At 46.3% G+C, this 27966-nt stretch overlaps 1 protein-coding gene across 1 annotated transcript in view; it reads left to right on the plus strand.

Moving 5' to 3' along the window:
• rfc3 (replication factor C (activator 1) 3) overlaps positions 1 to 27966 on the plus strand; it is a 63134-nt gene that overhangs the window by 5235 nt on the left and 29933 nt on the right. The window contains exons 2-3 of the mRNA XM_072477013.1: positions 6188 to 6325; positions 17735 to 17802. Coding sequence (XP_072333114.1) covers positions 6188 to 6325; positions 17735 to 17802 — 206 coding nt within the window. The remainder of the gene's footprint in view (positions 1 to 6187; positions 6326 to 17734; positions 17803 to 27966) is intronic.

Genomic DNA, 27966 nt, shown 5'->3' on the forward strand with positions numbered 1-27966 from the left:
ACAAATAATCCCACTCCACTCTATCAAATGCTTTCTCGGCATCCATCGCCACTACTATCTCCGTTTCCCCCTCTGGTGGGGCCATCATCATTACCCCTAACAGCCTCCGTATATTCGTGTTCAGCTGTCTCCCCTTCACAAACCCAGTTTGGTCCTCGTGGACCACCCCCGGGACACATTCCTCTATTCTCATTGCCATTACCTTGGCCAGGATCTTGGCATCTACATTTAGGAGGGAAATAGGTCTATAGGACCCGCATTGTAGCGGGTCCTTTTCCTTCTTTAAGAGAAGCGATATCGTTGCTTCAGACATAGTCGGGGGCAGTTGTCCCCTTTCCTTTGCCTCATTAAAGGTCCTTGTCAATACCGGGGCGAGCAAGTCCACATATTTTCTATAGAATTCGACTGGGAATCCATCCGGTCCCGGGGCCTTTCCCGCCTGCATGCTCCTAATTCCTTTCACCACTTCTTCTCCCTCGATCTGTGCTCCCAGTCCCACCCTTTCCTGCTCTTCCACCTTGGGAAATTCCAGCCGATCCAGGAAGCCCATCATTCTCTCCCTCCCATCCGGGGGTTGAGCTTCATATAATTTTTTATAAAATGTCTTGAACACTCCATTCACTCTCTCCGCTCCCCGCTCCATCTCTCCTTCCTCATCCCTCACTCCCCCTATTTCCCTCGCTGCTCCCCTTTTCCTCAATTGGTGTGCCAGCAACCTGCTCGCCTTCTCCCCATATTCGTACTGTACACCCTGTGCCTTCCTCCATTGTGCCTCTGCAGTGCCCGTAGTCAGCAAGTCAAATTCTACATGTAGCGTTTGCCTTTCCCTGTACAGTCCCTCCTCCGGTGCTTCCGCATATTGTCTGTCCACCCTCAAAAGTTCTTGCAGCAACCACTCCCGTTCCTTACTCTCCTGCTTCCCTTTATGTGCCCTTATTGATATCAGCTCCCCTCTCACCACCGCCTTCAACGCCTCCCAGACCACTCCCACCTGGACCTCCCCATTATCATTGAGTTCCAAGTACTTTTCAATGCACCCTCTCACCCTTAGACACACACCCTCATCTGCCATTAGTCCCATGTCCATTCTCCAGGGTGGGCGCCCTCCTGTTTCCTCCCCTATCTCCAAGTCTACCCAGTGTGGAGCGTGATCCGAAATGGCTATAGCCGTATACTCCGTTCCCCTCACCTTCGGGATCAACGCCCTTCCCAGCACAAAAAAGTCTATTCGCGAGTAGACTTTATGGACATAGGAGAAAAACGAGAACTCCTTACTCCTAGGTCTGCTAAATCTCCACGGGTCTACATCTCCCATCTGCTCCATAAAATCTTTAAGTACCATGGCTGCTGCCGGCCTCCTTCCAGTCCTGGACTTCGACCTATCCAGCCCTGGTTCCAACACCGTATTAAAATCTCCCCCCATTATCAGCTTTCCCATCTCTAGGTCCGGAATGCGTCCTAGCATCCGCCTCATAAAATTGGCATCATCCCAGTTCGGGGCATATACGTTTACCAAAACCACCGTCTCCCCCTGTAGTTTGCCACTCACCATCACGTATCTGCCCCCGTTATCCGCCACTATAGTCTTTGCCTCGAACATTACCCGCTTCCCCACTAATATAGCCACCCCCCTGTTTTTCGCATCTAGCCCCGAATGGAACACCTGCCCCACCCATCCTTTGCGTAGCCTAACCTGGTCTATCAGTTTCAGGTGCGTTTCCTGTAACATAGCCACATCTGCCTTAAGTTTCTTAAGGTGTGCGAGTACCCGTGCCCTCTTTATCGGCCCGTTCAGCCCTCTCACGTTCCACGTGATCAGCCGGGTTGGGGGGCTTCCTACCCCCCCCTTGTCGATTTAGCCATCCCCTTTTTCCAGCTCCTCACCCGGTTCCCATGCAGCTGTATCTCCCCCAGGCGGTGCCCCCCCCCCCCCCCCCCGCCCATCCCCTCCCATACCAGCTCCCCCCTCTCCCCAGCAGCAGCAACCCAGTAATTACCCCCTCCCACCCCCCCCCCCCCGCTAGATCCCCCGCTAGCGTAATTACTCCCCCCATGTTGCTCCCAGAAGTCAGCAAACTCTGGCCGACCTCGGCTTCCCCCCGTGACCTCGGCTCGCACCGTGCGACACCCCCTCCTTCCTGCTTCTCTATTCCCGCCATGATTATCATAGCGCGGGAACTAAGCCCGCGCTTCTCCCTTGGCCCCGCCCCCAATGGCCAACGCCCCATCTCCTCCACCTCCCCTCCTCCCCCCATCACCACCTGTGGAAGAGAGAAAAGTTACCACATCGCAGGATTAGTACATAAAACTCCTCTTTCCCCCCTTTTTAACCCCCCTCTTCGCCCCCCACATTCGCCCCACCACTTTGTTCAAACGTTCTTTTTAATAACCCGCTCATTCCAGTTTTTCTTCCACAATAAAAGTCCACGCTTCATCCGCCGTCTCAAAGTAGTGGTGCCTCCCTCGATATGTGACCCACAGTCTTGCCGGTTGCAGCATTCCAAATTTTATCTTTTTATGAAGCATCGCCTTGGCCCGATTAAAGCTCGCCCTCCTTCTCGCCACCTCCGCACTCCAGTCTTGATAAACGCGGATCACCGCGTTCTCCCATTTACTGCTCCGAGTTTTCTTTGCCCATCTAAGGACCATTTCTCTATCCTTAAAACGGAGGAATCTCACCACTATGGCTCTGGGAATTTCTCCTGCTCTCGGTCCTCGCGCCATCACTCGGTATGCTCCCTCCACCTCCAACGGACCCGCCGGGGCCTCTGCTCCCATTAACGAGTGCAGCATCGTGCTCACATATGCCCCGACGTCCGCTCCCTCCGCACCTTCAGGAAGACCAAGAATCCTCAGGTTGTTCCTCCTTGCGTTGTTCTCCAGTGCCTCCAACCTTTCCACACATCGTTTCTGATGTGCCTCATGCGTCTCCGTCTTCACCACCAGGCCCTGTATGTCGTCCTCATTCTCGGCTGCCTTTGCCTTCACGACCCGAAGCTCCCGCTCCTGGGTCTTTTGTTCCTCCTTTAGCCCTTCGATTGCCTGTAGTATCGGGGCCAACAGCTCTTTCTTCATTTCCTTTTTGAGCTCTTCCACACAGCATTTCAAGAACTCTTGTTGTTCAGGGCCCCATGTTAAACTGCCACCTTCCGACGCCATCTTGGTTTTTGCTTGCCTTCCTTGCCGCTGTTCTAAAGGATCCACTGCAATCCGGCCACTTTCTCCTCCTTTTTTCATCCGTATCCAGGGGGGATTCCCTTCTGGTTTACCGCACAGTGTTTTTAGCCGTCAAAATTGCCGTTGGGGCTCCTATCAAGAGCCCAAAAGTCCGTTTCACCAGGAGCTGCCGAAACGTGCGACTCAGCTGGTCATCGCCGCACCCCGAAGTCCTTCTATTATCTGTTAATAAATAACTTGCAATATTTAAATGCACCCCCTTTATTTCTAGTAACTTTAGTTTAAATTTGTCTCTCACTAAAATTCTGTGCAATCACTGTTCCCAATATTTGTTTTATATATTCTTGGGACGATTTAACGCATCACAATATGGTTCTGTACCATTAAGTAACAAATGTGTCTGTGGCGTATAAATTGCGTGTCGTCATAAACAAATCTGAATAACAGCAGCAGGTGATTTGAAGATGAGACAGCGAACTGCACATTGATAATGCAGCTGCAAGGAAACAGATCTTTTCTGTTGAAAGATAACGTTCAGTTTAAAAGTTTACTTTTGCTGATAGAATCTCTTTAATAATAGAAATAGGATTAAGCTTTGTTCTAATGCTCAGCAAAATTGCCTTCAAAAAGTGGGGCAGCACAGTGGATAGCACTGGGATGACGGCGCTGAAGACCCGGGTTTGAATCCCGGCCCCGCGTCACTGTCTGTATGGAGTTTGCACATTCTCCCTGTGTCTGCGTGGGTTTCACCCCCACAACCCAAAAAGATGTGCAGGTTAGGTGAATTGGCCATGCTAAATTGCCCCTTAATTGGAAAAAAATAATAATTGGGTACTCTAAATTTTAAAAATAAATAAATACTTTCTGTGACGTTCCTTGAACTGGAAGCCTATATCATGATGACATTCTCTTTGACCTTTGTGTTGTGCCAGGTGAAGCATTAAGATTAGTGCAGAGCTTGAAGGTATGAATTTCTGTACTAGGTTAAGAATTATTTAATCAAAAGTACATGGTGAAGAAAGAAAACATTCATGTGCCAAAGATATCCTGAAGTTAACCATGATCAAGCAATTGTGCTCAATTTTAAAGAATGAAGCACGTTTATTTGATTGTATCTGTGTGAAGATACTTTCCTTTGGTTCTTTCTTCCGATCCCCTTTCCTGTCAAAATTTATAACATCCGAGTAAGACATTTAGGCTGAAAGAAGTGTAACAGATAACAACACAGTTAAAGGTTAAATGATTTTACTTGCAATAAGGAGAGAGGCCACTGGAATCAAGGGTCGCAGCAGGCACACTCTGAGGAACATGAGGGACGTATGCACAAAAGAACCCCACCCTCCCCCACAGGCGATACATTGATAATTGCTGAGCCTTTCAGTTGGCTTACACAGAGACAAAGGTACCATTCTGATACAAAGAGAGGGGTGATCAGATGACGTCAATGTCGACTGCAGTAATTCTACAGAGATGAATATCTCTGTGAAGATACTTTTCTTTGGTTCTTCATCTGTCTTCTTATCCCCTTTCCCCAAACATGGGACACGTCCAACCCTGACCAAAAGGCACCTTATAATGTGGAAGCTCTAGTTTCTCACAGAACATGTAATACTATGTATGCTGGAACAATGAAACTTGCATTAGCATTGTTTCAAGGCACCTCACAGAAGAATTATCAGGCACAGTTTGACACCCAGCTACATAGGGATGATAGGACAGGTGACCAAAGTCATGGTCAACAAGGTGGGTTTTAAAAAACAGGCATGTGTATATATCTGCATTTGCAGCAATGGTCATTGTTTTAGAAGAAGTTAGGATGAGACAGTGTAGCTGAGCTTGGTACCCACTCCCATACAGTGTACTGTGGGGAGTTTTTAAGTTTGATCTTGTAGACTGGGAAAAACAAATTAGCAAAGTAGCTTGGAGAACTAGTTCGTGAAATGCATTCAAAGACAGTTTACTTTAGAACAATATGTTGAGGAATCAACCAGCAACAGGCTATTTTAGATCAAAGATTGTGTATTGAGACAGCTAATTGGTAATCTTGTATTAAAGGGTCCTCTGGAGAAGAGTGATGATATCAAGGTTTAAGTGATATGGTTAATTCCAAAACTAGGCTGTTGAACATTTTGTATATGCTCCTTTGCACATGAATCACTTCACACTTAACCTTCACTCGACTTGTTACCTGTGTTTTGGGGAGCAAGTACAAAAAAACCGGAGGAGCATTCCCCTTACCCCATTTCTAACCTGCACCTACACCCTGCCTTGAAAAGGATTTATTTCAAAATAAACATTTCTATTGAAATAAAAGCAAATTACGAGGAAAGAAACTGGATTTGCCTTTTGACTTCTCCCTCCCTCACCTTTTCATAGATTTTTTTTTTTTAATTTTCAATGGGCCTATGCCATTATCATTGAATTGAGTGCAACACAGGGGTAATTCTTGATAATTGAAAGCTCAACATTTAACTGCATCGGCTCAATGGTCTATTTCGCTGAATGCCATTTCTGTCTTCCAGTTGTTGGTCATCCTTCTTATTTTGGTGTAATTCTCAAGTTTGTGAGAGAAAGAAAGAACTTGTTTACATAAACATTTCATAGTCTCAAAACCTCCACAAATGTTTCATTCCCAATGCTGTACATTCAAATGGGGTCAAAAAAGGTGTTGGAAGCAGAATTGATGGTAACCCTTAAAAAGGAAGTGGACAAATATTTGAAAAAGTATAACTGAGAATGTTTTAGGGAAAGTGGGTGGGACTAAAAATATAGTGCTCTTAAGAGCAAATATGGTAGGATTAATTGCCTTGTTCTCTGTTGATTTTAATATATTCTTAACTTACATTCAATACTGCCGCTGAAATAAATGATCTATGGAATTCTTTTGTCTGGCTCTTTGGAAACTTTAGTTTATAACAGTGATTTCAGAAAATACTGGTCAGAATAGTACCATCCTCACTCTATCACATGAAACTCTGGCTGAATATGACCTTTGTTTTGTTCCTACCAGGTTCAATATGGTGATTTCCCTCACTTGCTGGTGTACGGACCTTCAGGCTCAGGAAAGAAGACGAGGATAATGTGTTTACTTCGTGAGCTTTATGGTGCAGGAATAGAGAAGCTAAGGATTGAACATCAAACAATAACAGTAAGGAATTGGTTTGAATGTTTAAATGTATACTTCAGCAAAATGATGCTATTTAGAACCTAAAAAGATAATGATAAACAAAGGTGTGTGTGTATAATATTTTCAGTTTCACTTGTGTCCAGATACATAACGAAAACAACTCTTCTGGGAATTGTGAATTTTGTGGAAGGTCCCTTGGGAAAACTCTTTTGTTCAAGTATTGTTACATGATAAAGCAACTAATTCCTATTTTTATAACTTCAATCTATTTGGAGCACTTTACACTATCTTCAGCTATCCCACATGACAGATTTCCTGGTTCCTTTGGCACAGTATCCACAACTTTCAAAATACCTCCACTTCCTTCCAAATGGCAAAGCAATTTTGGTGCATATTTTATTATTGGATAATTCAAGTTCAAACTGTGTCCAAATTAAATTTGATTGATAATGGATAAGTATGGAGGAGGAATGTTCCTTCCCCATATCCACTCTCTATGTAAGCATGATGCTAGTGATTTTGTAAATCTAACTGCTGATTTGTGTTTCTTTGGATTTCTTGCTTTTCTACTCTGTCTCTTTAAAGCCCACAATTCTGTATGTCATGTTAACCATCTTCAATGGTGTGTGCACTTTTACTCTTGGCCCCTCTGTTTCGCACCCCCTTTAGAATTGTACCTTTACTTCATATAAAATATATCTTTTCAAAAATGTACACTTTTCTGAAATAATCTACCATGTGGGTATCCATTCCAACTGTCTTGTGTCCTCATTAAGTCGATGCTTATCCTCCTCACATTTCACAATATTTTCAAGTTTAGCAACATTTGCAAATTTTGAAATCGCGCCCTTTAATATAGAGTAAAAGAGCAGCAGTCCTAACATTGAATCTTCCTCCAGTCTGAAAATCAGCAGTTCACAACAAATATTTCCGGTTTCTTAGCCAACTTTATGTTAATGCTGACGCTGTCCCTTTTATTTCATGCCTTCAAGTTTGCTGACAATGGCACTTTATTAAGTGCCAGGCTCTTTTGTCCCTATGCCAGCCGAAAATGAGGTATCTAGCCTAACTCCACTTTTCTCATGGTCTGTAGCCTCATTGATTATAGCACTTCCAAGTGTATATGTCAAGTATTTTTAAATATGATTTGGATTTCAACCTCTACCACCTATTTAGGCCATTCCAGACAAAGGTTTCTCCTCAATGTTCCTCTTAATTTTTTGTGCCTGTGGTGAGATGCCTGATGCCTTTATGGTAGCCAGCAATGTAAAACAGGACGATCGTGGTTCCCCAACTCTTCAATCTCTTTGCTGAAATACTTAAGGAAGCTGTCAGCGATGTCCATGCAGCCATGAACGTTCGGTTCCATTCAGGGAAACTCTTGAAGCTTCATACTGCCTGCCTCCACCTATGTCATAGGCAGTAATCGGAGAGTTTCTGTATCTCAGTGACTGCCCTAGCTGTCCACAGCAAGGAAGTCATCCAGACTATGGCAAACATATGCTCAAGTGCTGGAAAAAAAGCGTTGGTCTCCAATACTTAAGTTCTGATTCAACCAGAACAAGACATGACTGTTGATGGCATCGTTCTCAAGACTGCAGAATAATTCTCACTCCTTGGTTATGTGCTCTCTAGGGATGCCACTATTGATGAAGCTATCTGTACATGCATCCAGAAGTAGACGTTGCCGGAGCGCCAAGCCCAAGAGAGATCGAACACGTGGTGGTCTCTCTTTTTATTCTTGGGGAGTTTCGCAATCTTTTGGGCGGTCCTTCGGTTTGGACCCTATTCATTGGGTAATTCTTGATCACTGGATTTGATTTGAGCCAATAAAGGGGCGGGTGCCTCGATGGCTGAGCGTGTCCTAAGCGGTCATTGACCCTGTTGTTGATGCGTCCCGGGTACAGGGAGTGGCGCCGAAATGTCTGGGATTGTATCGGTTACTCAAGTATCATTCTTTTGTCTTACGGAGATGGGCCATCAAAATGCTAATCGGTTCGGGGTTTCGATGCTGTCTGGATTCTTCGCTCACAAATATACATTCAGGCTCTGAGCCTGCCTGAACCTTGCATTGTCCATTTTTCCCGTTATGCTTTGCGACCGTCCATGTTTCTTATTGTAAGTGGCCATCCCAGATAGCTGCAGTCCGTCCTCTTGATCCTCAACGCGAAGCGTGAAGGATCACACTACTGAATCTTCTCCTGTTCTCAGATATGTCGGGCACACTCAATCAAGGACAGGTTCTATCCTACTCTGTCCTATGGGTCGAAACATTTTCCTAAATTTTCCCTAATACCACGCACTAAAAATTCTAAAGGGCGCTATGGGGAACCTCTATCTGCCCTTAACTAAACTACACTCATGCTGCTATCTAATAACCAAAGAACTTATATTACAGTACAAAATAAACGATAGCAGCATCACATTCCTACTTAACACTAATGTCAATGTACAGAGAAAGTAACTTTATTAACAAACCAACCGTGGAATTTATTAGGGAGGAAAAGTTCAGAAAGAGTGTGGGGTTTGCTGGAGTCCGAGAAAGGGGGCTCTGGGTGTGTATACTGGAGGGCGGGAAGCTCTCCTTCGCCATTTCCGAAGTCTGATCGTCTGGATGACACTGCAAAATATAGCTATAATCAATAGGGCTTCTACTGTGTACGAAAGGGAATACCATTTTATGTTAGTATCACACCATGTAGGGGTATCAGTGGCTGTGTCTATGTATGGTGTAGTGTCCGGACTAGGGGTGTCGTGTTGGGTGGTCATGTTTAGGGCCTGTGTGGTGAGGGGTGTAGGGGCGGGTAACGGGCGCAACTGTATTGATCCAACGGCGATCATGATGCAGATTATCAGGTCCGTCTTCATCTTGCCTGTGCCGCCTTCTGTCTTCTGATATATCCGTATCTTCCTGGGGGTACAAGCATAATATCTGTTATTATCTTGTTGTTTAATATCTCGTTTGTCTGTCTGTTTCCCCTTAATCATCAATTTCCCATTTAGAATCATCAAGTGACTCCCTCATTTTTTGTTTAAAAAAACAACCATTTGGGAGACAAGACATCCGGAAAAAAAATTCTGTCACAGTGCGAGCCCTCTCGCAGCCTGTGTTTGATGGGCTGAGTGGGCGGACAAGTTCTCCGTCCCGTGTAGATCGTTTCAACCAATTGTTTTAACATGTAAATAGCAGGTGGCGGATAGCAACCGAAGGGTCACTGGAAAGGAAACTAAAGTTGTGGCAAAGTGCATTCTTTAAACCACATTTTTAAAAGAACTGCAAAAGAGTTGAAAAGAATTTTCAGGGTGCGTATGAGCCGCGGCAGGGCAAGAATGGGTGGAATCCCCGGGTCGGGCGGTGATCAGTGCCGTTCCTCCACTACCCGAGCTTGGCTGGCCAAATACATTGGGGGTCCTCAGGTAGGGCAGGGATAAGTGCGTCAAAGGAGTAGTCATAACTGTATCAAGAAAATGCCTGAGATCGACACACAAAGTCGTACAAGAGAGAAACATTCAACATTAAAAAAACAAACCAAAGAAGAAAGCAGACAGGTTCCATCAGGAAATAGGACACCGTAAATCTCAATCTGTTCCTTTCATCATCTGGACACCTCAGGGTTCCATTCCAAAAAGGGTCTCAAAGGGTTTAGCATGGTGGGAGTCAGACTCTGAGTCATCACCATCTCCCGGGTGCCAAACTCGTGCCTGGAGTTTCAGTGCCAATGCGGCGTGGGCCGATGTGGGATCCATCTCGGCGTTCCTTGTCAGACGATAAGAATTGTCATGGTGCCATTTTTTAGTATTCTGTAGGGCGGTAGGGGCAAGCGGGGTGTCGCTATTGTCGGGTGGTGGGTCAGGTTCTGGTAACGGCAAATAAATTGTGTCTGAGGGGCCGAACATATCGTGGTCTGTGTCACTTGGGCTGTAGTGCCTGGGGTCTGTCTTTCCATTGGTCGGGTCTACCAAGGGTGTCCGTTGTGCTTTCGCTGTCGCTATCACTAGCAGCCGAATCCAGTGTCAGAGTGAAATTTGACTCTGGGGGTGGGGTTGAGGTCGTGTCTGTGGATGTGCTGTCCTGGCTGGGGGAGGGCAGCATTGGGTTGTCAGTGGGCGGGTCTGTGTTGTCTGCCATTGCCAGTGAGAGGTGGTGTGAGTGGCTGCACTGCGTTCCTTAAGCTGGTTTATATGGAATCATCCCGATTTTCCATTTGGATATGTGATCTTATAAACTGATTGGGCTTACTTTATCGGAAATTGAGTAGGGCCCTGCAAATTTGGGGGAGAGGAATGAACTAGGATTGTACAGGGAGATCATGACTCGCTGTCCGACTGTATATTCTGTCGGGTGTACTGTTTTATCAAAGCAGGCCTTACTCTGCTTTTTCCGAGCGCCTAGTCGAACAGCTGCAGCAAGCTGAGCTGCTTTAATATTCTCCATTATGCTTTGGACCGTTTTTTTGTGGGTAAGGGCGGTGACTGCGGGGCTGGCCAAATCAAGTCCAAAAAAATACTCTGTACCCTTCATAGGTCGTCCGGTCATGAGGGTATTTGGGGGGGGGGGGTGTCCTGTCGAACTCGACACCGTGTTTCTAATAAACGTCAGTGCGAATGGGAGCACTGTGTCCCATGTCGTGTTATGCTGCTGTACCATCTTCCTAAGTGTTGCCTTTAGGGTCCGATTCATGCGTTCCACAATGCCGCTGGACTGCGGGTGATAGGCAATGTGAAACTTCTGTTTTATGCCAAATATCATCAGGACATTTTTCATGATTCTGCCTGTGAAGTGCGAACCTTGGTCCGACTCAATACTATGGGGGAGTCCCCATCTAGTGAAAATGTGCTCGGTTAGAATTTTTGCCGTGGCTTTGGCCGTGTTTGTTCTTGAGGGGAATGCTTCTACCCATTTTGTGAATGTGTCGATGATGACCAACACATATTTGTATCCATTTCTGCAGGGGGGGAGGGGACCAATATAGTCTAACTGCAAGTTCGTCCATGGGCCAGTAACAGGGTGGGTGTGTCTTAGCTGACCTTTCTTTGCATATCTGCCTGGGTTGTTCTGGGCGCAAATCAAACGATTCTCAATGTAATGGGTTACGTCAGCTTTTAAATCGGGCCACCAGCAGAGAGGTCTGAGGTGGGCAAGGGTGGATTCTATCCCTTGGTGTCCATCATGAAATTGGCAAATAATCTGGTTCCTGTCCTGGGTGGGGACCACATAAATACCGTCCTTTAAAATGATTCCCTCATGGATCGTTAACATGTCTTTAAACTTATCATAGGGAGTTTGGAAGTTTTCTTCCAAAATTTCCTTTCGCGTATCATCTTTTTGTGCCTGGGCTAAATCTTGAATATTGGTCTGTGAGACCTGAACTGCGTGTCCTGCACAATGTAAGCAATGGCAGCTAACTCGGCTGCCTGCGAACCTAAAGGTCCAGGCAATTTTAATGAGATTTCCTCTAAAGCGTGTCCCTGCGCATCCGCTACATAAATTCCACATCCTGTAATCTTTTTACCATCTAGAACTGTGGAGGAGCCATCTACATAAATTTTTAGAGCTTTGTCTGTGGGCTGGGTCGTCTGTGGTTGGATGCCTGTCTTTTTCGGCACCGATTTGGGAACAAAGGGCCTGTGCTGTGCTTGGGTGCAATGATCTCGCACTCGTGGGGTTCCTGCATAGTGTAAATTGTCAGCCAGAAACGTGTGCGTCTTTGTCCTTTTTACCGTAAGTCGTGTCCTTGTAGGAGTAGGGTCCAACGTGCTGCTCGAATTTGGCTTATGTGCCGTCTTTTAGCCTACCGTCTAATAATAGCTGTGTCAGGGTGTGCTCGGTCAAAATGGTTACGCCGTTGAGTCCTGTTATGTATGAGAAGTGTTGAACAGCCCAAAAAACTGCGAGCAAGTGCCTTTCGCAGGCTGAAAATCCCTGCTCTACGGGATCTAAAACTCGTGAGGCATAGTCTACGGATCCTAAACGATCGTGCCTTTCCTGTAGGAGTACGGCCAAAAGGGTTCGGTCGGTGGTCGCTACCTCTATCACGTATGGGGAGTGTGGGTCTGGGGCCTGGAAAGCGGGAGGTGTGCTTGGGGCGCGTTTCAATGTATCTACGGCATCCGTGTGCTGTGGAAGCCATTTCCATGGGGCCTGTTGAGCTCGGAAAGTGGGGCTCCTTTTGTGGCGAAACCGTCTGTGTGGTTCCTGCAGTAACCGACCAGTCCTAAAAATGACCGGAGTGCTGTAACATTTTGGGGCAAGGGCAATTTTACAATTGAATCTATCCATTTCTGTTCTATCTCACGCTTACCATGCGTGATGACCGTACCTAAATAAGTGACCTTTTCCTGGAGAATTTGGGCTTTTTGGGGGTCAATTTTGCATCCAATTTCTGTTAGGAGTCCTAATATTTCCGAAAGAAGCGAAATGTGCTCTTCCTTGGTGTCAGTCTGTAGGAGCAAGTCGTCCACATACTGAACGTGGTATTCAGGTCGGGAAAATTTTGCTAATCCGTTCGCCAATTGTCTGAAAAATGGAGGGGGAGTTGTGGAAGGCACGTCCACGTGTACTGCTGTCCCTGGAAAGTGAACGCAAATTTGTACTGGCACGTTTTGTCCAAAGGAATGGACCAAAAGCCATTGCTCATGTCCAAAGCCGTGAAAAATTTTGACTGAAGTCCCTGTTTTAACATGGTCTCGGGACTCGTGGCAACAGTGGGGGCTGCGAACGGAGTCACTTTGTTTAATTCCCTATAATCGATGGTCAGTCGCCATGAACCATCTGGTTATCTTACGGGCCAAATCGGGGCATTGTTCGTTGAGGCTACGGGCCGAATTACTCCTTGGTCCAATAAACTCTGGATTACTTTGGCTATCTCTCCCTCGGCTTGCTGTGGAAAAACGTATTGTTTCTGGGGCTTAGGATCGGGACCTGTAATGTTGACCACTCCTGGGATTTTACCGCAATCGTGCTTGTGCTGGGCAAATTATGCTTTGTCTCTTCAAGACGTCCCTGACTGTTTTGCCCGTGGTAATGGTTTGTGGATCAAACCAGTACTCTCCCACTGAGCTAATCCTGTGTGCGTAGTCTCCTACTGTGAGCGTGGTGGGGGCTCGTGCTGCTCTAGCCATTTTCCACACACATTTATTTACGGGGTCGAAAGAAAGGTGCGTGAGCTCATAAAATCTATTTCCATGATGTGTTCTGCTGTCTAGGATAAATCTACCAAAAGGACTGAGTGCTTAGTTTTAATGTTACCGATCTGGATATCCACAGGGGCTGTAATGTGGCCCTGCTGGAGGTGACCTGTAAAGCCACGAAGGGTGATGGTGTCCGCAGTGGGCCATATATCTCGCTGGTACATCGTTGAGGAGTTTCACGTGGTTCGGGACCCTCCTGTGTCCCAAAGGAACTCTACTGGGTGTCCCCGGACTGTGCCTGCAACTACCGGTCTTCCGGACTTATTCCAAAGTGTGTCGCAGACCCAAGTTGGGGAGTCCGAATACCGTCAATCGGTGCAATTTATGGCCAAATTGTCTGCACGGGCGCTAACGCTGTGGATGGGTCTGGCATTGTTCCTAGGGGGGGGGGGCATTTGTGGGCTGATTCCGTTGCTGCTTCGGGGGGGCATTGCATTCTCGGGCGTAATGTCCCTCGTGTCCGCAATTGTAGCATCCCTGCGCTTCAGGGTGCTGTGTGTTACTTCTGCCTTCATTTACCCATGCGGGTGTGCCCTTACTGGATTCATGTTGGCGTCTACTCTTTCCTGCTCTGTCTTTTTCTGTAGGGACTGTTCCCAAGCTCTAGATAATCGCTTCAGTACCCACACTTCATTGTGTGCCGGGTCTGAGGGGTCGTAATTCGCACATGCCTTCTGTCCTGCCTCTGTGGTGTGGGAGACTAGAATACGGGTCCATTTGGCCGTATTGACTACAGATAAATGGGCGTGTGTTAAATCACCGAATACTGCGATGAAGTGGATCCAGAGGCGTCCAGCAAATACTGTTGGATGCTCTCCCTTTTTCTGTCTGCACTGGTTGAGTCCTACTGGATGATCTCTATTGTAGCCAATGGCATCTAAGATGGCTGTTTTCATATCTTGGAGGCTACCTCCTCCTACATTTTGTGGGTCGGGAAGGGCTGAACTAACAGACGGGTCAAGGCTCATTACTAAGAGTTTTACTTCTTCCTGCTCGTCCAGACCGTACATGACGGTCTGTCGCCTAACTCATTCGAAAAAGTGGTGTGGGTCTGACGTGGGGTGAAAAGTTTCAGTTTTATCGCGGGCATCTCTTAACTGGGTGATGGTATGTGGGGTGGTGTACACAAAATCGGGTTGGTCTTCTGTTGTTACTCTACGCTGCATGGTGATGGGATTCATTGGGTTGGGTGCTGCCTGTGCAGTCGGTGGTGCGGGTGCTTTTCCTTTTCAAGGCCTGGGAGGCTCTATTCTGACTTTCTGTCTCGTTCACATATCTATGGGCCGTTTCATTAAGTTCCTGCCAATCGGGGCCATCTTCCTGATCTAACTGTTGGCCAAAGGTATCTCTGAACCCGTTCTGAACTGAGAGCAGTGGTTGCAATCTTGCAATTTGCTGCCTGCACTTGGCATGGTCCACCGAACTCTGCCTCTGTTCCGTGGTGGAACTGTGGAGTGCTCGTAGGGCTGCCTTTAAATCCTCACATTGTTTTCTCAACTGTTCTGCTTGGTTTTCCGTTTCCTCTCTTACCAAAACCGCACGTTGCGTGTCCTGGTAGGCCTTATCGTATTGAATCTGAAAGCTACTTAGGTGAGTGAGACAAGATTGGTGTGCCCGTTTGACATTAGCCATCTCCTTGTCCTTCGCCGCTAGCTGCTCTCTGAGTTGCTCATTTACTCTTTCACATTCGCTAACATTTCCCTCTCTACTCCTCTCTTTCTCCTCAAGCAGTCTATGGAGCGTCCTCACGACCTCCTCTGTGCCTCGCAATTGTGCCAAGCAGGACACGATTGCCATCGGCTTACGAACTCTACTCAAATTCTTCTTGTGGATCTCGGTCAGGTTGTCCCACCAAGTTTGTCCTATGCTACCAGGACCTGTTTCCTCATTTGCACAAAACTTGGACCATAGGGGCCATCCTTTCCCCTTTAGGTATTTCCTAATCTCCTCTTCCCATATGGGACACTGTTCTGCTCTGTTGGTCGCTGCGACCTTGGGCTCTTGTGAATGCAGAAAGCGTCCCATTGCCTTCATTGCCATCTCTACGATTATCTCTGTTTCTACCGGGAATTTGGGACAAGGGGAATAAAGCGGTGGTGCAAACACGGGTACGGCTCAAGCTATTTTCCGATTTACGCAACTCCCGAAATCTTCACGCAACAAAATCTATCGAGGTTACCTGACATCCTTTGTTAGTACGCATGCAAATTACACACTTCCGAATCTTGGGGTTTTGATCGATACTGGTCTTACGCTTGTGGTTTCTTTTACTTTGCCAATTTGGATTTCTGATTCAAACGTTTTGTGGGTTCTCTCGGAGGACTGAAAAGGTTTGATCTTAATCCATTGGTTGGTTGTGGATTGCTTAGCTCTGCTAATCGCATTCTGAGCTAACTGTTTGGCATGCAAGTAGTCCTGGGTTGCAGCTTCACTCCTGCACTGGCAGAGTGAGGATATGCCAGCCATGAGTTACAGTTTGTGACCGTATACAATTGATGTTTCTGCCAATTTTACCGTGATAGCCACTCTGAAAGAATTAAAGGAAAACAATTCAGTTGTAACTACAGAGTAACTATTTAAACACCCAGGTTGAGCCTTGAATGGGACACTCCGTACCCACACAACCCCATCCTCAGGAGCGGGATAGTACCCCGCCCCTCTTCCCGGTCGCACCCAGATTGTCTGGACCACATACCTTCTCCCTTTAAATTGTCCTTTTATACATCTCCTTTACGGCAGAAAGTGTGTAAAAAGAAGGCGATCCTTTCTTCCCTGTGCCCCAGTTACTCCTCGCTGATGCAACCAGGAGCACACTTTGCATCTTCTGTGTCACCAACCTGAGTGACGACAAGATGGGTGTGTCATGTGAGAGTACCTTTAAGAAATGGGTGTTTATAAAATAGCTGTAGTGGATGTACCTTTACGAAATGGGTGTTTATCAGTGAAGTCCGAGTGTGGGTGGAGCTGGGCTGTCTGTCTGCTTTTACTTTCGCTTTGGGCTGTCTGCTACAGGGTGTGTTTTAGTTTCATTTTGAGAGCTGGATAGCTGCAGTCACAGCAAGAAGGTGTATTAGTCTCTCTCTGCAATCTAAAGACTGTCTCCAGATCCTTTGGTGATTTAAAAATAATACCTGTTTCTGTAGAGAAGTTAAACCTGATGTCTTTCTGTAAAACATTTTTTTTTGTCTTATGGATGTTGCACGGAAAGATTAAGAGTTACTTATGAGTATTGTATTCTTTGGGGGATTTATTGGTGTTGATATTTGTTAAGATGTTTACTGTGGGTTTATAAAGTGTCAACTGGTTTCATAAATAAACATTGTTTTAATTTAAAAGTACTTTAACTTTCTGTTGCGCGACACCTGTAAGGGAGGCCCGTGTGCTCCCCATAACCACAATCTATTAAAAGTTGTGGGGTCAGGTGAACTCCATGATACACTTTGGAGTTCTCTAAACCCTGGGCCATAACAGGTGCTTTGAAAGTTCAGCGAGGCTAAGTCCACCCAGAGTGGCAATCGGACAGAAATTGCCACTCTAGAGGAAGTTATGGGCTGTTTTCTGCCCTTAATGTTTTTAGTTTAGTTCTGCCCAAATTGATTCCGAATTGAAATAAAATCCTTTTCCATTGCTGTCTTTAACCCCATCTATTGTTAATGCTACCGCTCCTCTTTTTCAATTTTGCACATCTCATCAAAAAGTTAAGGAGTAGAACAGTTGCTTTACAGCTCCAGGGTCCCAGGTTGGATTCCTGGCTTGGGTCACTGTCTGTATGGAGTTTGCACATTCTCCCCGGGTCTGTGTGGGTTTCCTCCGGGTGCTCTGGTTTCCTCCCACAGTCCAAAGATGTGCAGGTTAGGTGGATTGGCCATGATAAATTGCCCTCAGTGTCCAAAAAGGTTAGGTGGGGTTACTGGGTTACCGGGGATAGGGTGGAGGCATGGGCTTAAGTAGGTGCTCTTTACAATGGCCGTTGCACACTCGATGGGCCGAATGGCCTCCTTCTGCACTGTAAATTCTATGATTCTATTACAGGTCACAATGGTTCAAGAAGACAGCACACCAGCATCATCCCATTGGCAATTGGGGATGGCCAGCAAAATCACCATCCCATAAACAATTTTTTTTTTTTTTTTTCTTAATTGTGGTCACTTCACACTACTATTGAAGCCCTAACAAATCAAATCAGCATGAAACTATTAATATTGTAACTTCTCACTATTTTATTGTACATCTTTACAGACACCATCCAAAAAGAAACTGGAAATAAGCACAATAGCAAGCAACTATCATCTTGAAGTTAATGCAAGGTAAGTGCTTACAAAGGATCACTTTTGTTCAATAACCTTCAATTTTAAGTGTGTAATCTAAAAAGGTGGGGCACTATTGGTGATTGTAACGCATTTTTCTTGCACTTCAATTGTGAATTGAAGTATTGTGTTTCCTACGCATTCTGACATGTGAGGCCAATTTTCCACAATAACTGAAGTATACCAATTTCCAGATGTTTAAACATGGTTAAAAGAGGTGGAGATTTCTGCTTTTGTGCTTCACTGACTGTGAGCATCCCCAGGATGTTGATGGCATACACCTGCCTCTCAGATGGCTTGTATGTAAATGATATTTGAGTGACTTTGGAGTGCTTTCTTTGTCACTTCTTAGGATCATATGCTGCAACAACTTTATTTTAAAGTGGTTGACTCTTACGCTTTATTGATGATTGTAAAAACGCATAGAGACAATTATACAAAAGCAAAATACTGGGGGTGCTGGAAATCTGAAATAGAAACAAAAATTGCTGGAAGTACTCAGCCGGTATGGCAGTTTAGATGGATGGTTATCCACCTGAAGCGTTAACTCTATTTCTTACCCTATAGATGCTGCAAGATCTGTGCATTACCAGCGTTTTCTTTTATTAGAGACATTTATATTGGGAGAAACCGTAGTATAATGGTCATGTTGCTGAACTAATAATCCATAGACCCAGCTAATGCTAATGGTCTGGGAACACAAGTTCAAATCTGACCATGGCAGTAGGTGGAATTTGAAATCAGTTAAAAATTATCCACGATTGTCATACATATCCATCTACTTCACTAATATACTTATAGGGATGGAAATCTGCCATCCTTGCCTGGTCTGGTCGACATGTGACTCAAGATCCACTGAAATTTGGTTGACTCTTAACTGCTCAAGTGGCCTAGCAAGCCAATTCAGTTCACGGGCAATTGGGTTGGACAACAACAAATGCTGGCCTTGTCAGTGATGCCCATAGCCCACGAAAGAATAAAGAAACAAATTTCAGCCCTCTGGACTAATTTGAATACGCCTGGGGGCGTGGAGAGATAAAAGGTGAAGATTTCACTTTACTTTGCACTTCCAGAATATTATTAATTAATTGATTGATTGTACCGAAAGTACAGTGAAAATGATTTTTCTGTGGCCAAGGAACCGTACACAGTAGACAAAAAAGAATAATAGATAGTTACAGTGAATGTGAAAAAGTACACAGCACAACGACAAATAAGTAATTGGTTACAGTACGGAACACGGGCCAAACACAGCAAATATGACATGAGCATGAGCAGCATAGGGCATCGTGAATAGCGTCTTACAGGGAACAGATCAGAACGAGGGAGAGTCGTTGAGTCTAGTAGCTGTGGGGAAGAAGCTGTTGCTCTGTCTGGATGTACAGGTCTTCAGATTTCTGTATCTTCTGCCTGATGGGGAGGGTCTGGAAGAGGGCAAAGCCTGGGTGCGAGGGGTTTCTGTCAATGCTGTCTGCCTTCCTGAGGGAGCGGGAGGTGGAGACAGAATCAATGGGAGGATGGTAAGCTTGTGTGATGCGTTGGGCTGAGTTCACCACACTGCAGTTTCTTGTGATCTTCAACCGAGCAGTTGCCATACCAAGCTGCGATGCAGCCGGATAGGATGCCCTCTGTGGCATATCTGTAGAAGTTTGTGAGAGTCAATGCAGACATGCTGAATTTCTTTAGCTTCTGCATTAGAAAGTTATTTTGCACTGCCTTCATCTATGACTGGTTATCATGGTGCATGATGATCTTTGGGAAATGAATATTTTTGCTTTCAGCACCGAATGTGAATATTCCAGTTCAGATATATGGCAGTGTAAATGTACAATGGCACTTACATTGTGAAACCAGAATTGTTAGAGCATGTGGTAGGTTGAAAATCTTCCCCTTTGATATCCCAATCTACCAAGGGTGTCTGTGCAACATGCCACCATGATTGGCTTTGTGAGATGTGGAGCATTGTAATAATCATCAGTAGCAGCATTCCAGTGGTATGCCATCTAATAAACATAAACAGCTTTGCCTCTCTCCTACCCTTTCTACCTCAATTTCCTAGGAACTGCACAATCAATTGTGCTTGTATGAACTTTTCTATTTTCCCACATCAACCATCCTCATGACCCATCTGAATAACTTGCATTGATGTTAAATGTGAACAATTTGTGCTGTTTATCGCAGATAACAAGGAAATGGATAAAACGATCGTTTGGTAGTACGAAATTTGAATATTACAGAAAACAGTGATGTGTTGCCAAATCTATACATCTTGGCACACATCACGACAAATGCAAAAATGCCAAATTTCAGGTGATCAGAGCTATTTATACCACCGGAGAAAAGAATACCAATTGGCTGGCAAGTCAACTGATTGGCCGAGGCGTTGCCGTAAGAAAGCAACAAGGTTACCCATGCTTCTAGGTAATTGAAAAAAGGTGCAAGGTTTGACCATATTCCTTTTTGTTTGCTGTGAATGGGTCACTGGATATGTATGTCATTTCTAGCAAATGTAAATGAACCACGTTATGAGCTTGACTGATAGCTACAATAACACCCATTTTAAGTTATTACTGCATTCTGGATTGTTCAGCAAGTAGTGCCAATCACAGATATCAATATAAAGAGCTCATATAAACTTAGCGAAGCTGAAGGAATTCTTCACTGTTCATGGAAAACTCACTTAAGGACTGGCTGTAATAATTCATTCAACCATTTGATCAATTCATGCTGTGCAGAACTGATAAAACAGTGTGTAATGGGCCATCATTTTCGTGTGTCTGAGGTAGCTCATGCCTGTGTGGATATAGTGAGCCATGAGGACAAATCCCATCATGTACACTGCAGAGCAGCTCATTACTCATAAGTCACACTCTTGCATAAGTCAACCAAGTGTTTTTGTGTCTTGCTTTCAAGCAAGGCTGCAAATCCTATACATAGGAATTTGGAACATCATTAAAAAGAGAAGAATAGGCTCTTCATGCTTCCGTGAAATTAGACCATAAGACTTAGGAGCAGAATTAGGCCACTCGGCCCATCGAGTCTGCTCCGCCATACAATCATGGCTGATATTTTCTCATCCCCATTCTCCTGCCTTCTCCCCATAACCCCTGATCCCCTTGTTAATCAAAAACCTATCTAAATTTTAAAAAAAGCACAAGGCTCATTAAGAACGCTATGCATTCCACCAACATGATGTGCTTGTTTAGAATAACCATTCCGGTTGCTTTTGTCACGTTGCAAATATGTATGTCTGGATTGACTCAGGCCGCATAATGCCTGATGCATGTGAAAGTCAGACCACAACATGCATGCGCTAGATCCATTCAGCCCAGTTTCAAGGACTCGTCATCTACGTAGGACACAGGTTTGTGGTAGGATAATTGTGAGTAGAGGAGTGAGGGACGCAAGCACACAAGTTGAAAGTTGTATGGGCTACCTAAGGCACACAAGTGTCATTGCCCATTACACCCTTTTTATCAATGACCAGTTTTGGATAGCATAAGTTGCCCAAGTGGTTAAATTAATTATCACCTGAGTTTTCCACATACGCAATGAAGAATTCCTTTGCAAAGACTATGTGCAACCTACATATTGATAGCAATGCCTTGTCTATGTGCGTGTTTTACATTGTTACCTTATTTACGAACGTGTCGCTGAAGGAAGCCATCGACATTAGTGCCGGGACGCTTTACCATTTCCTGAATCTATGTTCATTAAACTTACGAACTTGGCAATTTGTGCAGTCGAGTTCAGTTTTAATGACGCCATGTTTGCATAAATGGTGGTGTAACCATGCAATCCACTCAAGGTAATCTCCCCATGCTAACATTTGTATCAGTTTCCACAAGTGGCATGAGCACTAATCTGCCCTGTGCTATTTCTGATACGTGGATGATGTGTTTGTGATCTTGCACTGAGTGTGCTAATAGCTACACTAACAACCATTTTAAGATTACCAGTCAAGATCATAACTTGATTATTTACACTTTCTAGAAGCAGCATATGTTCATACTCACTGACCCATTCGCGAAACAAAAAGAAACGGGGCTGGTTTAGCACAGGGCTAAATCGCTGGCTTTGAAAGCAGACCAAGGCAGGCCAGCAGCACGGTTCAATTCCCGTACCAGCCTCCCCGAACAGGCGTCGGAATGTGGCGACTAGGGGCTTTTCACAGTAACTTCATTTGAAGGCTACTTGTGACAATAAGCGATTTTCATTTCATTTTCATTTCATATGTTGAAGGCTTGTGCTTTTTATTTAATTTCACGAAAGCATGAAGAGCCTATAGATCTCTGCTTTCTCCACAACAACGCCTCAGCCAATCAGAGTCTATTTGCAAATCTATCAGCATCTCTAATCTGTGGTATGAATTGTTGCGACCGCTTGAAGTTTGGCATTTTCCCATTTGCCTGATGAGTGCGAGACACATTGGCAGCATGTCTCTTTTTAGCAATAAATATTCAAACGCTGTGTGAACTAGTTTTACATGAGACCCCTAGAGTTAGCAAAACATTAATTTATTTTTGCTCCCAATCTGGGCTGAATTTAAACAGATCAGAGAAAAGGTGAGTTTTTAAGCCATTTTCCACATTACTTTGTTTTTCTTTCTTGACACTGACACGTGACAATTAATATTTCTATACTTTATTATATTGGTACTTGACGTAGTTGACACGCATGAATTGGTACTGCCCTACCTTTTCAGATGCTCTTTTTCAACAAATATGCATGGCACTCAAATGAACGAATGTGTTTTATTCTGCTTCTCTAGTGACTAAACTGAGCATATCTACTAAGTAAATTAGTCATAGAGTGGTGGTGCTGGGATAACTCCCCGATCTTGCATTGGTCCTGGGATTATTACAATTTTCATCAAAATTCCTGGACTTGGGAAAGATAAAAATCAGCTGGAATTCCTGCTCTTGTTAGCCACCCAATGACCCTGGATTGATGTGATTGAGGGTCAAATCATCTTTGTTCTGATGTCTCCTTCGTACGTTCACTAATGCCTTCTCAAAACTCATGAGAATAAAGGCTTCTTGGGTGGAATATTGGAGAGCATCAGATTTGCTTCACTCTCTTCATCTTCCAACTATGTTATCTCCAATTTTAAAGTAGATTAGAATTCTTTTTTTTTTTATAAATGTTTTATTGAAATTTTTTTCCCAAACAACAATTTTTCCCCTCTTACAAAGCAAACGCAACAATAACAATACAGAAATTTTAAACAATACACAAGGAACAAAACCCCTTTATCTTTGACCTAAACTAAACCCCCCCCCCTGGGTTGCTGCTGCTGGTCATCTGTCTTCCCTCTAACGTTCCCCTAGGTAGTCGAGAAATGGCTGCCACCGCCTAGTGAACCCTTGAGCCGATCCGCTCAGGGCAAACTTTATCTGCTCCAGTTTAATGAACCCCGCCATATCATTTACCCAGGCCTCCAGTCCGGGGGGTTTCGCCTCCTTCCACATGAGTAGGATCCTGCGCCGGGCTACTAGGGACGCAAAGGCCACAACATCGGCCTCTTTCGCCTCCTGCACTCCCGGCTCTTCCGCAACTCCAAATAGAGCTAACCCCCAGCCTGGTTTGACCCGGGCCTTCACCACCCGCGAAATCACTCCCGTCACTCCCTTCCAATACCCTTCCAGTGCCGGGCATGCCCAAAACATATGTGCGTGGTTTGCCGGGCTCCCGCCACACCTCCCACATCTGTCCTCCACTCCAAAGAACCTGCTCAATCTTGCTCCCGTTATGTGTGCTCTATGTAGCACCTTAAATTGAATCAGGCTAAGCCTGGCGCATGAGGAAGAGGAATTTACCCTGCTTAGGGCATCAGCCCACATATACCCTCCTCTATCTCCCCCTAGTTCTTCTTCCCACTTTCCTTTTAGTTCGCCCACCGACTCCTCCCCCTCTTCCCTCATCTCTCGGTAAATCTCTGACACCTTGCCCTCTCCGACCCACACCCCTGAAAGCACCCTGTCCTGTATCCCCTGTGTCGGGAGCAATGGAAATTCCCTCACCTGTTGTCTAGTAAATGCCCTCACCTGCATATATCTCAAGAAATTTCCCCGGGGCAACTTATACTTTTCCTCCAATGCTCCCAAGCTCGCAAAAGTCCCATCTATAAATAAATCTCCCACCCTCCTAATTCCCAACTGGAACCAGCTCTGAAATCCTCCATCCATTCTTCCTGGGGCGAACCTATGGTTGTTCCTGATTGGGGACCCCACCAGGGCTCCCCGCACCCCTCTCTGTCGACTCCACTGTCCCCAGATATTCAATGTTGCCGCCACCACCGGGTTCGTGGTAAACTTTTTAGGTGAGATCGGTAGCGGCGCCGTCACCAGCGCCTCTAAACTCGTCCCTTTACAGGACTTTCTCTCCAGTCTTTCCCACGCCGCTCCCTCACCCTCCATCATCCATTTACGTATCATTGCCACATTGGCGGCCCAATAGTAATCGCCCAAGTTCGGTAGTGCCAATCCTCCTCTGTCCCTACTACGCTGAAGGAACCCCCTCCTTACTCTCGGAACTTTCCCTGCCCACACGAAGCTCGTGATGCTCCTGTCTATTTTATTAAAAAAGGTCTTAGTGATTAGTATAGGGAGACATTGAAATACAAATAAGAACCTCGGGAGGACCATCATCTTAATTGCTTGCACCTTGCCCGCCAGCGATAGAGGCTGCATGTCCCACCTCTTGAAGTCCTCCTCCATTTGTTCTACCAACCGTGTCAGATTAAGTCTGTGCAAGGTTCCCCAGCTCCTAGCGATCTGAATCCCCAGGTATCGGAAGTTTCTTTCCACTTTCCTTAGAGGCAAGCCTTCTATCTCTCTACTCTGGTCCCCTGGATGTATCACAAATAATTCACTCTTCCCCATGTTTAGCCTATACCCCGAGAAATCCCCGAACCCCCTCAAAATTCGCATAACCTCTATCATTCCCCCCGCTGGGTCCGACACGTATAACAATAGGTCATCCGCATATAACGAGACTCGGTGTTCTTCTCCCCCTCTAATCACCCCTCTCCATTTCCTGGAGTCTCTCAACGCCATGGCCAGAGGTTCAATTGCCAACGCGAACAACAATGGAGACAGCGGGCATCCCTGTCTTGTTCCCCTATATAGTCGGAAATACTCCGATCTATGTCGACCTGTAACTACGCTTGCCGTTGGAGCCCCATAAAGAAGTCTAACCCAGCTAATAAACCCGTTCCCAAACCCAAACCTCCTTAACACTTCCCATAAATACTCCCACTCCACCCTATCAAATGCCTTCTCTGCGTCCATTGCCGCCACTATCTCTGCCTCCCCCTCCACTGGGGGCATCATTATCACCCCTAATAGTCGTCGCACGTTGACATTCAGTTGTCTCCCTTTTACGAACCCTGTCTGGTCTTCGTGCACCACCCCCGGGACACAGTCCTCTATCCTCGATGCCAGTACCTTTGCCAACAATTTGGCGTCCACGTTCAACAATGAAATGGATCTATAGGACCCGCACTGCAACGGATCTTTATCCCTCTTCAAAATTAACGATATCGTCGCCTCCGACATCGTCGGGGGTAGAGTCCCCCCTTTCCTGGCCTCATTGAACGTCCTCACCATCAACGGGGCCAACAAGTCCACATATTTTCTGTAATACTCCACCGGGAACCCGTCTGGTCCTGGGGCCTTCCCTGCTTGCATGCTTCCCAGTCCCTTAATAACCTCGTCCACCCCAATCGGTGCCCCCAGGCCTACCACCCCCCGCTCCTCCACTTTCGGGAACCTCAATTGGTCCAGGAACTGTCGCATCCCCTCCTCTCCCTCTGGGGGTTGAGACCTATACAGTTCCTCATAGAAGGTCTTGAACACCTCATTTATCTTTCCTGCCCTTCGCACCGTGTCTCCCCTTTCGTCTCTAATTCCTCCTATCTCCCTCGCTGCCGCCCTCTTTCGCAATTGATGAGCCAACAGGCGACTCGCCTTTTCCCCATATTCATACCTCCTCCCCTGTGCCTTCCTCCACAGTACCTCCGCCTTTCTGGTGGTCAGAAGGTCAAATTCCGTCTGGAGTCGTCTCCTCTCCCTGTACAATTCCTCCTCCGGGGTCTCTGCAAATTCCCTATCCACCCTTAAAATCTCCCCCAGTAATCTTTCCCTTTCCTTGGCCTCTGTTTTCCTTTTGTGGGCCCCAATGGAGATCAGCTCTCCTCTGACCACCGCTTTTAGTGCTTCCCATACCACTCCCACAGGGACCTCGCCGTCGTCATTGACCTCCAGATATCTCTCAATACACCCCCGCACTCTTGCACACACTCCCTCATCCGCCATCAGTCCCACATCTAATCGCCAGAGTGTTCTCTGCTCCCTTTCCTCTCCTAATTCCAGGTCCACCCAATGTGGGGCATGATCCGAAACCGCTATGGCTGAGTACTCCGCTTCTTCCACCCTAGAGATCAACGACCTTCCCAAAACAAAAAAATCTATCCGGGAGTACACTTTATGGACATGGGAGAAGAAGGAAAACTCCCTAGCCCTAGGTCTAAGAAATCGCCATGGATCCACTCCCCCCATTTGGTCCATAAACCCCTTAAGTACCTTGGCCGCTGCCGGCCTTCTTCCGGTCCTTGAGCTGGATCTATCTAGCCCCGGGTCCAGCACCGTATTAAAGTCCCCTCCTAAAATCAAGTTTCCTACCTCCAGGTCCGGTATACGCCCCAGCATCCGTCTCATAAATCCCGCATCGTCCCAGTTTGGGGCATACACGTTAACCAACACGACCTCCATTCCCTCCAGCCTGCCACTCACCATTACATATCTACCTCCGCTATCTGCTACGATGTTCTTTGCTTCAAATGCGACCTGTTTCCCCACCAAAATGGCCACCCCTCTATTCTTTGCGTCCAGTCCTGAGTGGAACACCTGTCCCACCCATCCTTTCCTTAGCCTAACTTGGTCCGCCACCTTTAGGTGCGTCTCTTGGAGCATAACCACGTCTGCCCTTAGTCCTTTCAAATGCGCGAGCACTCTGGCCCTTTTTATCGGTCCGTTCAGGCCTCTCACGTTCCACGTGATCAGCCTCACTAGGGGGCTACCTGCCCCCCTCCCGTGTCGACTAGCCATTACCTTCTCTAGGCCAGTCCCATATCCCGCCTCCGCGCTCCCGCTCGCTCCCCCAGCGTCGCACACCATCCCCGCCCACCCACTCTTTAGCCATTTCCTTTTGGATTTCCGCAGCAGCAACCCAGTTGTCCCCTTCCCCCTCCCTCCTCCCCTCCCCGCTAGATCTCTTTCTAGCATGATTGCTCCCCCCATATTACTTCCGTAAGTCAGCTGACTTCAACTGACCCCGGCTACTCCTGCTCACTCCTCGACCCCCCCCATGTGGGGAACTCCCATCCGCCTTGCGCCTGTCTTCCCGCCTTATTCTTTCTGGTGCGGGAACATCCCTTTACCTGACCCGCCTCTTATGGCGCAGCTCCCTTTCCCCTCCCCCTCCCCTTCCCCATTCTCCAACTATGTCCCGTCTTTCCCCCCTCACCGGCGCCCACATTTCCCCAATGTCTCCCCCCTTCCCTGTTTACTTCTCAATTAACTTCCACCGTAACATTAACAATAACATTTCCTGCAGCATCAGTCCCTCAGTTCCGATCCAATTTCTCTTCTTTGATGAAGGTCCATGCTTCCTCCGCCGTCTCGAAATAATGGTGTCTCTCCTGATACGTGACCCATAGTCTTGCCGGCTGCAGCATCCCGAACTTCACCTTCCTTTTATGCAACACCTCTTTGGCTCGGTTGAAGCTCGCCCTCCTTCTCGCCACCTCCGCACTCCAATCCTGGTATACCCGTACCACTGCATTCTCCCATCTGCTACTCCGCACCTTTTTAGCCCATCTCAGGACCTCTTCTCTATCCTTAAGGCGGTAAAATCGCACGATTATCGCCCTGGGTGGTTCTCCCGCTTTTGGTCTTCTCGCCGGAATCCGATTTGCCCACTCCACCTCCAAGGGGCCCGTAGGGGCCTCAGCACCCATCAGTGAGCTCAGCATCGTACTTGCGTACGCTCCACAGTCCACTCCTTCCACACCCTCAGGGAGACCCAGTATCCGAAGGTTCTTCCTTCGCGCTCCATTTTCTAGGGCTTCGATCCTTTCAGTACACTTTTTATGAAGTGCCT

This window comes from Scyliorhinus torazame, chromosome 15 (genome assembly GCF_047496885.1).
Source record: "Scyliorhinus torazame isolate Kashiwa2021f chromosome 15, sScyTor2.1, whole genome shotgun sequence".
NCBI lineage: Eukaryota > Metazoa > Chordata > Chondrichthyes > Carcharhiniformes > Scyliorhinidae > Scyliorhinus > Scyliorhinus torazame.